General features: G+C 41.1%; 1 protein-coding gene across 3 annotated transcripts in view; it reads right to left on the bottom strand.

Moving 5' to 3' along the window:
- galnt1 (UDP-N-acetyl-alpha-D-galactosamine:polypeptide N-acetylgalactosaminyltransferase 1) overlaps positions 1-12,399 on the bottom strand; it is a 203,273-nt gene that overhangs the window by 86,997 nt on the left and 103,877 nt on the right. For all 3 annotated transcript variants that reach the window (XM_068010567.1, XM_068010558.1, XM_068010548.1), the window contains exon 5: positions 521-728. In XM_068010567.1, coding sequence (XP_067866668.1) covers positions 521-728 — 208 coding nt within the window. The remainder of the gene's footprint in view (positions 1-520; positions 729-12,399) is intronic.

Consider the following 12,399-nt stretch of genomic DNA (forward strand, 5'->3'; position numbering starts at 1 on the left):
GCCTGCGCACTTAAATAAATAGGCTGTGCACAACAAGAATACAGGGAACATTAGCAGTCAGTCTGAAGTTTCAGCTTGGCTCAGTTAGTAGCACTCTTGCTAGGTTGTGAGTTTAACCCACACTCCAGGATTTAAACACATAATCTAGGCTTACACTTCAGTGCAGTACTGAGGGACAGCTACATTGTCAGGGATACCATCTTGTGGATGAGATGCTAAACAAGGCCCCTTCTGCCTGGTTTGTGGTTCAGTTTGATGATATAGATCCCATGGCAATATTCAAAGATGAGCATAGTCCCCTGGCTAACTTTCAGCTCCACTGAACCAAGTTAGTTGATCATTCATCTAATCAGCTGTCTGTGAGACCTTGTGTGCAAAGTGGCTGCACTTCAAAAATAATTCATTAGCTGTCAAGTGCAAATTAATTTATCATCTTCTGATACAATGTACCTGTTCACAGTGTTACTAACATTTGAAGCCCTACTGAAACTTTAATACTTTCATACAAAATTATTTTTACCTGTCCAGCTTAATCCTTGCCAGTAGTGGTTCCAACCAGCCCAATGTGCATTCGCAATGTGCGTCCAAGAATGTGATCACTTGTCCTGTAGAAGACGCTGCCCCCTTCAGTCTTGCTCGGATCAAACCGGAGCGCTGTTCCATGCGTAAAATCCTAACTGGTACTTGCAATTTCTTCACATATTTCTCTAAAGGCTTGTTCAAAAAATCTGGAAGACAATGCAATGCTTTTCAGTTGAATAAAAACAAAATACTGCAGATGCTGGAACTCTGAAACGAGAACAGAAAGTGCCAGAAATACTCAGCAGGTCTGGCAGCATCTGAGTAAGAGAAACAGAATTAACGTTTCAGGTCTGTGATCCTTCATCTGAACTGGCAAAAGTTAGAAATATAACAGTCTTTGAATGATGTGTCGGAGATTGAGAAACTGGGAGAATGGAATGGAATCCTTACAGGAGGCAGGGTGCGAGGAAGTATAGTCAAGGAAGCTGTGGGAGTGGGTGGGCTTATAATAAATACTAGTGGACAGCCTATCTCCAGAGATGGAGACAGGGAAGTTGAGGAAGGGAAGGGAAGGGTTGGAGAAGGTCTCCTCTACATTGGGGAGACCAAACACAGAACAATCGCAGGAGGTGTAATACCTGCCTTTTTACCTCCTCTCTCCTCACCATCCAAGGCCACAAACATTCCTTCCAGGCGAAGCAGGATTTACTTGTACTTTTCAATTTAGTACACTGTATTCGCTGCTCACTGTGTGGTCTCCTCTACACTGAAGAGACAAAACGCAGATTGGGTGACTGCTTTGCAGAACATCTCTGCTCGATCCACAAACATGATCCAGAGCTTCTGGTTGCTTACCATTTTAATTCACTACCTTGTTCTCAGGCCCACATTTCTGTCCTCGGCCTGCTGCAGTGTTCCAGTGAACATCAACGCAAGCTCGAAGAACAGCACCTCACCTTTCGATTAGGCACTCTACAGCCTTCTGGACTCAATATTGAATTTAATAATTTCAGACCATGAGCCCCATTAGTTTTTGTTTATTATTTTATATATATGTATTTTTTCTTTTTTTAAATTATTTATTTTTTAACCAAGTGCTAGTCATAAATTTATTTTTCACGGTTTCGTACAGAACTGTTCATTATTCTGCCATTAGCACTTTCTCTGGACCCATGCCTTGTCTTTTGCTACAATTATTTAGCACTCCATTTGCATTCTGTTCCGCGGAGGCGGAAGCGGGTCGGGAAGGCCTCCAGGAGCGTCCCGCTCAATTTTACGCCACCCCCTTGTCACCATCCGGCTCGCTGGGGGTGGTGTAAAATTCCGGCCCTTCTCTCTACACAGATACTACCAGACCTGCTGAGTATTTCAGACACTTTCTGTTCTCTTTTCAGTTGAAAATGTGCACAGCTATCTTTGAAAATAATTTTTTAAAGTGTAACAATCCTGTATCAGTATTTCACAAAGAAAGCATTATAATTTTTGAAGGTCATTCAATAATATATTCAAACAATTTTCACCGGAGATCTGCATTCCTATATATTCTGCAAACAAGCTGAATTTCTACTCAGAACTCACAATTTGGAATTCGAAGATGAATGAAAATTATGTTGTTGGTTCAGAGATGCCTTTCTTTGTTTTTAATGCTAAGCTGGCAACAGTTTCTTCTGCACTGCCTTCAAATTCGTGGAACAAAACGGATTCCTTTACACTGGGCCTGATATGCAGTGAATTTGTTTAATTCCTATTGGCAGTTAGATGTAAACAGAGACAAACTCAATCTGTTGCCAAGCTCCTACTGCTTATGTAAACAGGCTGACAACAGCCTAAATCCAGTTTACAATACAAAATGCATTTATATTTAACACCTACTGGGAACAAATACATCTCCACATTGTTTGGTACTGAGCCAACTGAGGCATTATTCAATTGCTCATTTATGCTGACTGACTTGATCTCACCAGGGCAGTGCTGGAGGTACAGGTGAACTCAGCATCCTTGGACTAATGAGGAGTGGGAAACAGAAATCAATCTGGCGTCCCCTTCTTCCAGATTGCTATCCATGGTTGCTGCTGAAAATGCTAATGTAAGGACGTCAGGTGAGGCCAGAAATGGTGTCAGCTGTGATGTCCACCAGTGCTGCAATACATGTTTAGACCTCGATAGGTTCATACATTGGCCATGCCATGTGATTATTAGCATTTGCAAATTAACAATTTGCTAATTACAGTGCATGAAATTTCTTTGTTAACTATTTTAAAATGAATAAGTTAAATTCATGAGCAAAATAGATCCGTGCAAATGCTAATAATTGCATGGCATGGCCAATGTATGAACCTATCGAGGTCTGAACATGTATTGCAGCACTGGTGGACATCACAGCTGACACCATTTCTGGCCTCACCTGACATCCTTACAGTAGCATGTACTGAGTGCGCTGCACTGCAAGGGTGCAGTCTTGTAGTTGAGATGTTAAACCCTCTTTCCTCTCAAATGAACATTATAGATCCCATGGCACTATTCAAAAAAGAGCAGAGGAGCTCTCCCACTGCCTGGCCAATACTTATTCCTCAAATAACTCCTATAAGCAGATTATCTGGTCATTTACCTCACTATTGTTTGTAGGACAAATTGGCTGCTGTGTTTCATAGTGACTACTGTTTTTCATAGTGACTACACTTCAAGGGTAATTCATAAGAACATAGAACTAGGAGTAGGCAAATTCAGCCCCTCAAGCCTGCTCCACCATTCAACACGATCATGGCTGATCTCATTTCACCTCAACTCCACTTTCCTGCCCGTTCTCCATAACCCTTCAACCCATTACTAATTAAAAATCTGTATCTCCTCCTTAAATTTACGCAATGTCCCGGCATCCACCGCACTTTGGGGTAGTGAATTCCACAGACTCACAACCCTTTGAGAGAAGTAATTTCTCCTCATCTCCGTTTTAAATCTTCTACCCCTTATCCTAAAACTATGACCTCATGTTCTAGATTGCCCCACAAAAGGAAACATCCTCTCTATGTCTACTTTGTCAATCCCCTTAATCATCTTCTATACCTCAATTAGATCTCCTCTCATTCTTCTAAACTCCAGAGAGTAAAGGCCTAAACTGCTCAATCTCACTTCATAAGACAAACCCCTCATCTCTGGAATCAATCTAGTGAACCTCCTCTGAACTGCCTCCAATGCAACTACATCCCTCCTCAAGTAAGGGGACCAAAACTGTACGCAAGACTCCAGGTGCGGTCTCACTAACGCCTTGTACAGTTGCAGCAACACTTCCTTACCTTTATACTCTATCCCTTTAGCAATAAATGCCAAAATTCCATTTGCCTTCCTTATTACCTGCTACACCTGCATACTAGTTTTCTGCAATTCATGCACAAGGACACCCAGATCCCTCTGCACTGAAGCACTCTGAGGTTTCTCTCCATTTAGAGAATAATTTGCCTTTCTATTCTTCTGACCAAAATGGATAACCTCACACTTATCCATGTTAAACTCCAGCTACCAAATTTTGGCCCATTCACCTAACCTATCCATATCCGTTTGTAAATTTCTGATTTCTTTATTGCAACTTACTATCCCACCTATTTTAGTGTCATCTGCAAATTTGGCTATAGTACCTTCCATCCCTGCATCCAAGTCATTTATATAGATTGTAAATAGTTGGGGCCCGAGGACCGAACCCTGTGGCACCCCACTAGTTACATCTCGCCAACCAAAAAAGGACCCATTTATCCCGACTCTGTTTTCTGTTAGTTAGCCAATCCTCTATCCAAGCTAATAAATTGTCCCTAACCCCATGGGATCTTAGCTTGTGTATTAACCTTTTGTGCAGCACCTTATCAGATGCCTTTTGGAAGTCCAAATATACTACATCTACAGGATCCCCCATTATCCACTTCACTTGTTACATCTTCGAAGAACTCTAGCAAATTAGTCAAACACGATTTACCGTTCATAAAACTATGCTGACTCTGATGGATTGCGTTTTGACTTTCTAAATGTCCTGTTATTACTTCCTTAATAATGGATTCTAACAATTTCCCAACGACAGATGTTAAACTAACTGCTCTATAGTTTCCTACTTTCTGCCTCCCTCCCTTTTTGAATAAGGGTTATTAGCATTTTTCCAACCCACTGGAACCTTTCCCGCATCCAGAGAATTTTGGAATATTATAACCAATGGATCCACTGTCTCCGCTGCTGCTTCCTTTAAGACCCTAGGGTGTAGGCCATCAGGCCCTGGGGAGTTGTCTGCCTTCAATGCCAATAGTTTGCTCAGTGCTTTTTCCCTAGTGATGATTGTTCGAAGTTCCTCCCTTTCTATAACCTCTGCATTACCGGTTAACTGAGGCAAAATACTGATTTAGTCGCTCTGCCATTTCTGTGTTCCCCACTATTAACTCCCCAGTCACATCCTCCAAGGGACCAAACATTCACTTCAGCTAATCTCTTCACTTTTATATACTTATAAAAACAGATAGCAAAAGCTTCTATATTTTGTGCTAGTTTTCTTGCATGATTTACCTTTGCTCTTTTTATTACTTTTTTAGTAACCCTTTGTTGATCTTTAAAAGTTTCCCAATCTTCCAGCCTGCCACTGGCCTTTGCAATATAGTATGCCTTAATTTTTGTCTTTTTGTTATCCTTAACTTCCTTGCTTAGTCATGGATGTTTTTCTGCTCCTCTTACAATCTTTCTTCCCCTCTGGAATATATTTTAGTTGGGAGGGATTGAATATCTCCTTAAACATCTACCACTGTTCATCAACTGTCCTACCTTGTAGTCTTCCTGCCCAGTCCACTAGGGCCAAAACTGTCCTCATGCCTATGTAATTACCTTTCTATAACTCCAGAATGCTGGTGTGGGACTCCGGTTTCTCATCCTCAAACTGAATTTGAAATTCTAGCATGCTATGATCACTCTTCCCTAGAGGATCCTTAACAGATTATTAATTAATCCCACCTCACTACATAATAACAAATCTAGAATAGCCTGCTCCCTGGTTGGTTCCACAAAATATTGCTCCAAAAAAAATCTCTAATACATTCAATAAACTCTCCCTGGAGGCTACTCTTGCCAATTTGATTAATCTAGTCTACATGCATATTAAAATCACAAATTAAAATTGCCATACCTTTCTTACAAGCCCCCAGTATTTCCTTGTTTATATTGTGCCCCACTGCGGAACTACTGCTTGGGGACCTATAGATTACACCCACCAGTGACTTCTTTCCCTTGCTATTTCGTATTTCTACCCAGACTGATTCTATGTCTTGACCTCCAGTGCCTGTAAAGCACTTTGGGATGTTTGGAGGTCATGAAACACTATATCAATGACAATTCATTCACTATGATCCTGCCCTCTGGAATCATTTACTTATCTTTCTCATCACTTTCAAAAACCTCCTCAAACTTATCCTCTCCCAATTCCCATGTTCAGTGTTAAAGTGTTGAGGCATCATCCTGCAAATGAGCAGCACATAATTTCAAGTTGTTGTGTGTTATGATCCCACTGCAGCCTAGATGCGTCCATGTTGCATCGTATGCTCTACCTCACATGATAAGTATTTAATGCAAACCTAAGATACAAATATTTTATTTGATTGTTTATTCTTCCTTTCTCCCTCAGCAAAACTTTCCTTTTCCTGCATTGACATGGTTTAAAAAGATATATTTTCCTCCTTTTTCCCATGGTGAATTTGTAGATCTTGTCATCACGACATCAGGGACATTTTCCCCCCATTTTCAAGTCTTCAATCACCATCTTGAACAGATGATCATTTACCATGTGCCAGGTCATACTGACTTGACTCCAACCAATGTCTCAGTTTGGAATCAAAGCAACTTCTAAACATTACTCTCTAGCCTTAGTGCAGACATCAGTAACAAACATAGTACTTGAGAATTTTTATTTGACAAAATAAGTTTTAAAAAAAAAGTTTTGTTTTCTTGTTGCTCATGCCTCACAGTAATGTGTAACTTTGCTTGGTTGTCCTGTAACAAGTTGCTACAATACAAACTTGGTACTATAATTCCACAGGTAAAGGGTGCAAACTGTAACTCTGCTTAATGCACATACGATATATCAACAATGGCTGTATCAAAGTTTTGATGCTGCGAGTGTCCAGCAAAATTGCAATTTTCTACTTCAAGACTTAAGCAAAGCTCAAGCCTCAGGCCCAGAGAAAGGGGCAACCCTGTGTGGGGGAGGCTTCCTGCAGGCATGCCCAACACCAAATGATCAATTTTATGGCTAAGTTTAGTGATTTCTTTTTTCTCCCCAGCATCTCAATTTTAAAAATAGATCTGTTGGGTTATGTTTAGCTGTATATACTGACTTGAGTCAAGGAAAGGAGGCAAAAGCAATATTTTAAAATGTTTGAGTGATTTAACTGGCTAATTTTATGACAGTTGCTGGTTTCAGATTGGTAGCTTTGAAACAGATGCATGAGATTTGATTCGCTGGTTTGATGTCTGCGATTTGTGGTAGTCTTTTATCAGCAACTTTTCTTATGTAGAGGATAACTGGGAATTTCTCGGACTTATTGATCTTTGAATGATTCACATGATTAACAAATTTTGATTAATTGAGCCATCAGTTGCAAGTATGATGCTTTGAAGTGTGATGGGGACAATTTTTCCATCTGCTAGATACAAGATTTTTAATGATAGAATAAGCACGTGCTTAAAATATAAAGTGTGTTTCACAATGAACTAAATTAAACCAGATGAAAATTCCATTACAAGCTATTGAGTACCATAACATCACGACCAATGAATTTAGGATTGGGTCATGTATATCGATTTTTCTAAGCAGGTCAGTATATACAGTAATTATATATAGGCATGCATATATTTACACACACATTTACACCAAATTTATGCTGCACATCACATTTAGTTTATCTCAGTGTATCCTAGTTTGAACTTGTTGGTACGGGAACGGATATCATATAATTTCAGAGATGTACGTAAACCTAATAAAAGCAATTCTTCTAATTTTTCATTTCTTAGGTTAGAAGCCGTCTTTCATCACAATACAACTATTTTTCATCAGTGTACAAACATCTCAACTGTCTGAAACTACTGGAGATCTAATGTTAAAAGGTTGAGGGGCGAGGGAAAGAAAGAGAATCCTACAAATAGCTTTCGCCTTCTCAAAACAAACAATTTTCTGTCACGCAATATGGCATCTAAATACCAGTCATGCATTCAACATCATAAATACACTTCTTAAAAAAAAAAAGTACTTCTCAAATATTTATGAACTTCCTGTGCAAAAGCTATTATAGATTTTGTTCCACTAATGTTTTTGGTGGAACAATTCATGTCCCAACAACCTCCTGCACAAAACATCCTTCTGCATAAAACATTCTGCTCACCTGTCCTTTTATTCTTTTAGTGATCATCTTAAAATTATGCCCTTAGTTATATATTCACTGACTAGTGGAAATACTTATACCCAATTACGAAAAATCCCTCAGTTTTGAACACCTTGATCAGATCCCCCTTAATCATCTTTATTTTACTGAAAAAGGAGCCCAGTTTCTCCAGTCACTTTACATCACTAAAACCTTGTTTGTAGCATCTTAGAATTTCTCCACTTAGCATTACCTCTTCACTTCAGTACCTGACACTCCTGTTTATAAAACCTAAAATTCCATATGTTTCTTTCTACAGCTTGACTTTCCACTTTGAAATTGTTGTGTAAAGTAGGATTGTAAACAAGGGGTAAATCGGAGTATATACCTTGAAGATTATTTAAAGTTAAATTTCCATAATTTTTTTAGCTTGATTTTAAAGTACGGAAGTAATAAGGGTAAAATGGTGGGGGGAGCTACTGCTAGTATGGCAGTTATATTTTCTCACCAAAACAGATTCGTTATTTGGACTGTCAAGGATAGAGGGACACACATTTTAGCAAACTCAATGTGCTGAACCAGTCAAGAAAGTAACCTTAATTCTAAAAGAACTAAATCCAATGCTGATGGTGGTAAAGGGGAGTCAAATTCCTCTTAAAATATGGATTAACTCTATAATTAGTGACAAAATGAATCTTGAGAGCACACTTGTCAGTTATTGCCTTTACTCTTGCATGGCTCCCTTTACCAATTGCAGTGTTTTTCCTGCTTGAAGTTAATAGATCTGTAATTCCTAGGTTCATTCTTTTTACTACTGGTGGTTGTACATGAGCCATTGTTTTACATATTGAATAGATCATTAAAAGGTGCTCAGGCAGTGTGAGGTTGCTACAGGGTAAGCAAATAGGGTTTTAAGTTGCAATGCTTGTACCATTGAGTGCAAAACAAAGAACACTATGCTTGGGTGATATTAGGCTTTGGCATATATGTACTTGAAGTAGCATATCCAGTTTTGCTTCCGAGACACTGTTGGACATGCAAAAGATGGGGCTGAGTCATCAGGATAGGCTCCAAGAGAACATAAGACACAGGAACAGGAGTAGACCATACAGTCCCTCGAGCCTGCTCCGCCATTCAATACCATCAAATCTGACCTTCTGCCTCAACTCCACTTTCCCACCTGCTCCCTATATCCATTGATTCTCAGGGACCAAAATTTTGTCTAACTCAGCCTTAAATATACTCAAGGATGGAGCATCCACAACCCTCCAAAGATTCACAAACCTCAATGAAAAAATTTCTCATCTCAGAGCTAAATGATTGATCCATTATCCTTAGACTGTGCCCCCATGTTCTAGATCCCTAGCCAGCAGAAACAACCTCAGAGTCTATCCTGTCAAGCCCCCTCAGAATCGTGCATGTTTCAATGAAATCACCTCCCATTCTTCTAAACTCGAGAGAGTACAGGCCTAATTCACTCATCTTATCATAGGACAACTCTCTCTTCTCAATCTGGTGAAACTTTGCTGTACTGCCTAAAATGCAAGTATATCCTTCCTTAAAATATGGAGATCAAAATGGCACACAATACTCCAGGCGTGGTCTCACCAAAGCCCTATACAATTGTAGCAAGACTTCTTTGTTTTTGTATTCCAATCCCCTTGCAATAAAGAACAACATATCTTCCTAATTGCTTGCTCTACCTACATGCTAACTTTGTGTTCCTTGTACGATTGTGGCACTACGGTGGCTCAGCTGCACAGGAGGGGTGGAAAGAGTGGAGAGCTATAGTGATAGGGGATTCCATCATAAGGGGTACAGATAGGTGTTTCTGTGGCCAAAAACATGACCCCAGGAGGGTATGTTGCCTCCCTGGTGTTCAGGTCAAGGATGTCATGAGCTGCAGGACATTCTGAAGGGGGAGGATGAACAGTCAGAGGCCGTGGTTCACATTGGTACCAACAACATAGGTAGAAAGAGGGATGAGATCCAGCAACAAGAATTCAGAGAGCTAAGTAGCAGATTATAAAGCAGGACCTCAAAAGGTTGTAATCTCTGGATTACTCCGGTGCCACTTGCTAGTAAGTATAGGAATAGGTGGATAGAGCAGATGAATGTGTGGCTGAAGAGATGGTGCAGGAGGGAGGGCTTTAGTTTCCTGGATCACTGGGTCTGTTTCTGGCGAAGGTGGGACCTGTACAAGTCGGACAGGTTGCACCTGAACCAGAACGGGGCCAACATCCTTGCAGCGAGGTTTGCTCGTGCTGTTGGGGGCAGGGGGGTTGGGGGGGGAAGAGTTTAAACTAGTTTGGCAGGGGAATGGGATACAGAGTGGCGGTACAGTAGAGGGTGATGCACAGCCAAATATAGAAGAGAAACTAAGTCAGTCTGGAAGGCACTGCAAATATAGACCTGTTAAAGCACAAGCGAGTGCAAGGCTGGATTACATCTATTTTAACGCAAGGAATCTTACAAGTAAGGCAGATGAATTGAGGACATTGATTAACACATGGGAATATGACATTATTGCTATCAGAGACATGGTTGAGGGAAGGGCAGGACTGGCAGCTCAGTATACCAGGGTATAGAATCTTCAGGCGTGACGGGGGTGTAAAAGGAGGTGGCATTGCACTGTTGATCAAAGAGTCAATTACTGCAGTTAGGAGGGATGATACACATTGTACAGCGAGCTCGCCACTGGTATCAGACCCACCGGCCGTCCATGTCTCCGTTATAAAGACGTCTGCAAACGCGACATGAAATCGTGTGACATTGATCACAAGTCGTGGGAGTCAGTTGCCAGCATTCGCCAGAGCTGGCGGGCAGCCATAAAGACAGGGCTAAATTGTGGCGAGTCGAAGAGACTTAGTAGTTGGCAGGAAAAAAGACAGAGGCGCAAGGGGAGAGCCAACTGTGCAACAGCCCCAACAAACAAATTTCTCTGCAGCACCTGTGGAAGAGCCTGTCACTCCAGAATTGGCCTTTATAGCCACTCCAGGCGCTGCTTCACAAACCACTGACCACCTCCAGGCGCGTATCCATTGTCTCTCGAGATAAGGAGGCCCAAAAGGAGGGATGATACCTTAGAAGGTTCCTCAAATGAGGCTATGTGGGTAGAACTTAAAAACAAAAAGGGGACAATCACTTTGCGAGTAAACTACAGGTCTCCAGTCAGGGAGAGATAGAGGAGCAGATATGTAGGCAAATCTCAGAGGTGTAAAAATAATAGGGTAATAATAGTTGGGGATTTCAACTTCCCCAATGCTAACTGGGATAGTCTTAGTGCAAAAGGCTTAAAGAGGGCAGAATTCTTAAAGTGCATCCAGGAGAGCTTTTTGAGCCAGCACATAGAAAGTTCTACAAGAGAAGAGGCAGTACTGGACCTAATCTTGGGGAATGAAGCGATCACCAAGTAGTAGAAGTGTCAGTGGGGGAGCATTTCGGGGATAGTGACCATATAAGATCTAAGGTAGTTATGGAAAAGGACAAAGATGGACCAGCAATAAAAGGTACTGAATTGGGGGAAGGCAGATTTCAATAGGATAAAACAGGATCTGGCCAAAGTGGACTGGGAGCATCTACTTGTAGGAAAGTCTCCTGACGCTTCCCTCCCACCCCTAATTCTTGCAGGCAGCCCTTCACATACATCCACCCCGTTGTTCCCTGGAGAGCACCACCCCACAGAGCCACCGCCTCTCTTGGCTCATCCTTTCCACACCTACACCAAGCTGTCAGCTGCTGTGCGGCAGCACACGACCCTCACGTCTTGCTGGTTGACTGATTCTGGAGGTGATGGGGGTGGGGTGGATTGGTGGATCCACTGTTGCGTCATTCACAGGACAGCCTTGCTTTCTGGGACAGCAGCACTATCGATATCTTCACAAAACAGGACGCACATGTGGCTTGGAAGCTGAAGAGGTTGCAGTCACTGATATGACACCATGGAAAAATAACCAGAACTGGCAAGGATAGAAGAACATCTTTGTGAAGGGAGGAGAAGCTGCATAAATAATTTTAAAATTTGGGGAACTACAAGTGGCTAATTTCAATTAAACTTATGAACTATGCACATTTACAAACGCTCTGATAGAACCATCGTTTTAAATCAATTTCAGATTTAGCAGTTGAGTACCAATACACATCCACAAATTCTCCATCATGAAGAAAATGTTTGCAATGTTTCCATGGCCCTGATCACAAAAGGAAGTTGGGAGGGCAGCATCAGGGGAAACAAGCAGCAGGGAATGGATGGAAGAGAGTATTCTTTCCACTGTGAAAGGTAGTTACCTTTCATAGAAGTTGATATTTGTAAAATGTCAATGTTTCTTGTCTTTAGCATTTGCTAAGAATTGCTGAAAAGATTAATAAAGAATCAAATCTGAGAATGGGGAGACTCTTAGCGATAAATTCCATTGAATTACGCAAGAAAATCCAGTGGGAGAATAAAAACCTCTCAAATTGAATGAATAGAATGACTAAAAACAAGGATGAACGTAATTTT

Source organism: Heterodontus francisci, chromosome 2, assembly GCF_036365525.1.
Source record: "Heterodontus francisci isolate sHetFra1 chromosome 2, sHetFra1.hap1, whole genome shotgun sequence".
In the NCBI taxonomy this organism is placed as follows: Eukaryota; Metazoa; Chordata; class Chondrichthyes; order Heterodontiformes; family Heterodontidae; genus Heterodontus; species Heterodontus francisci.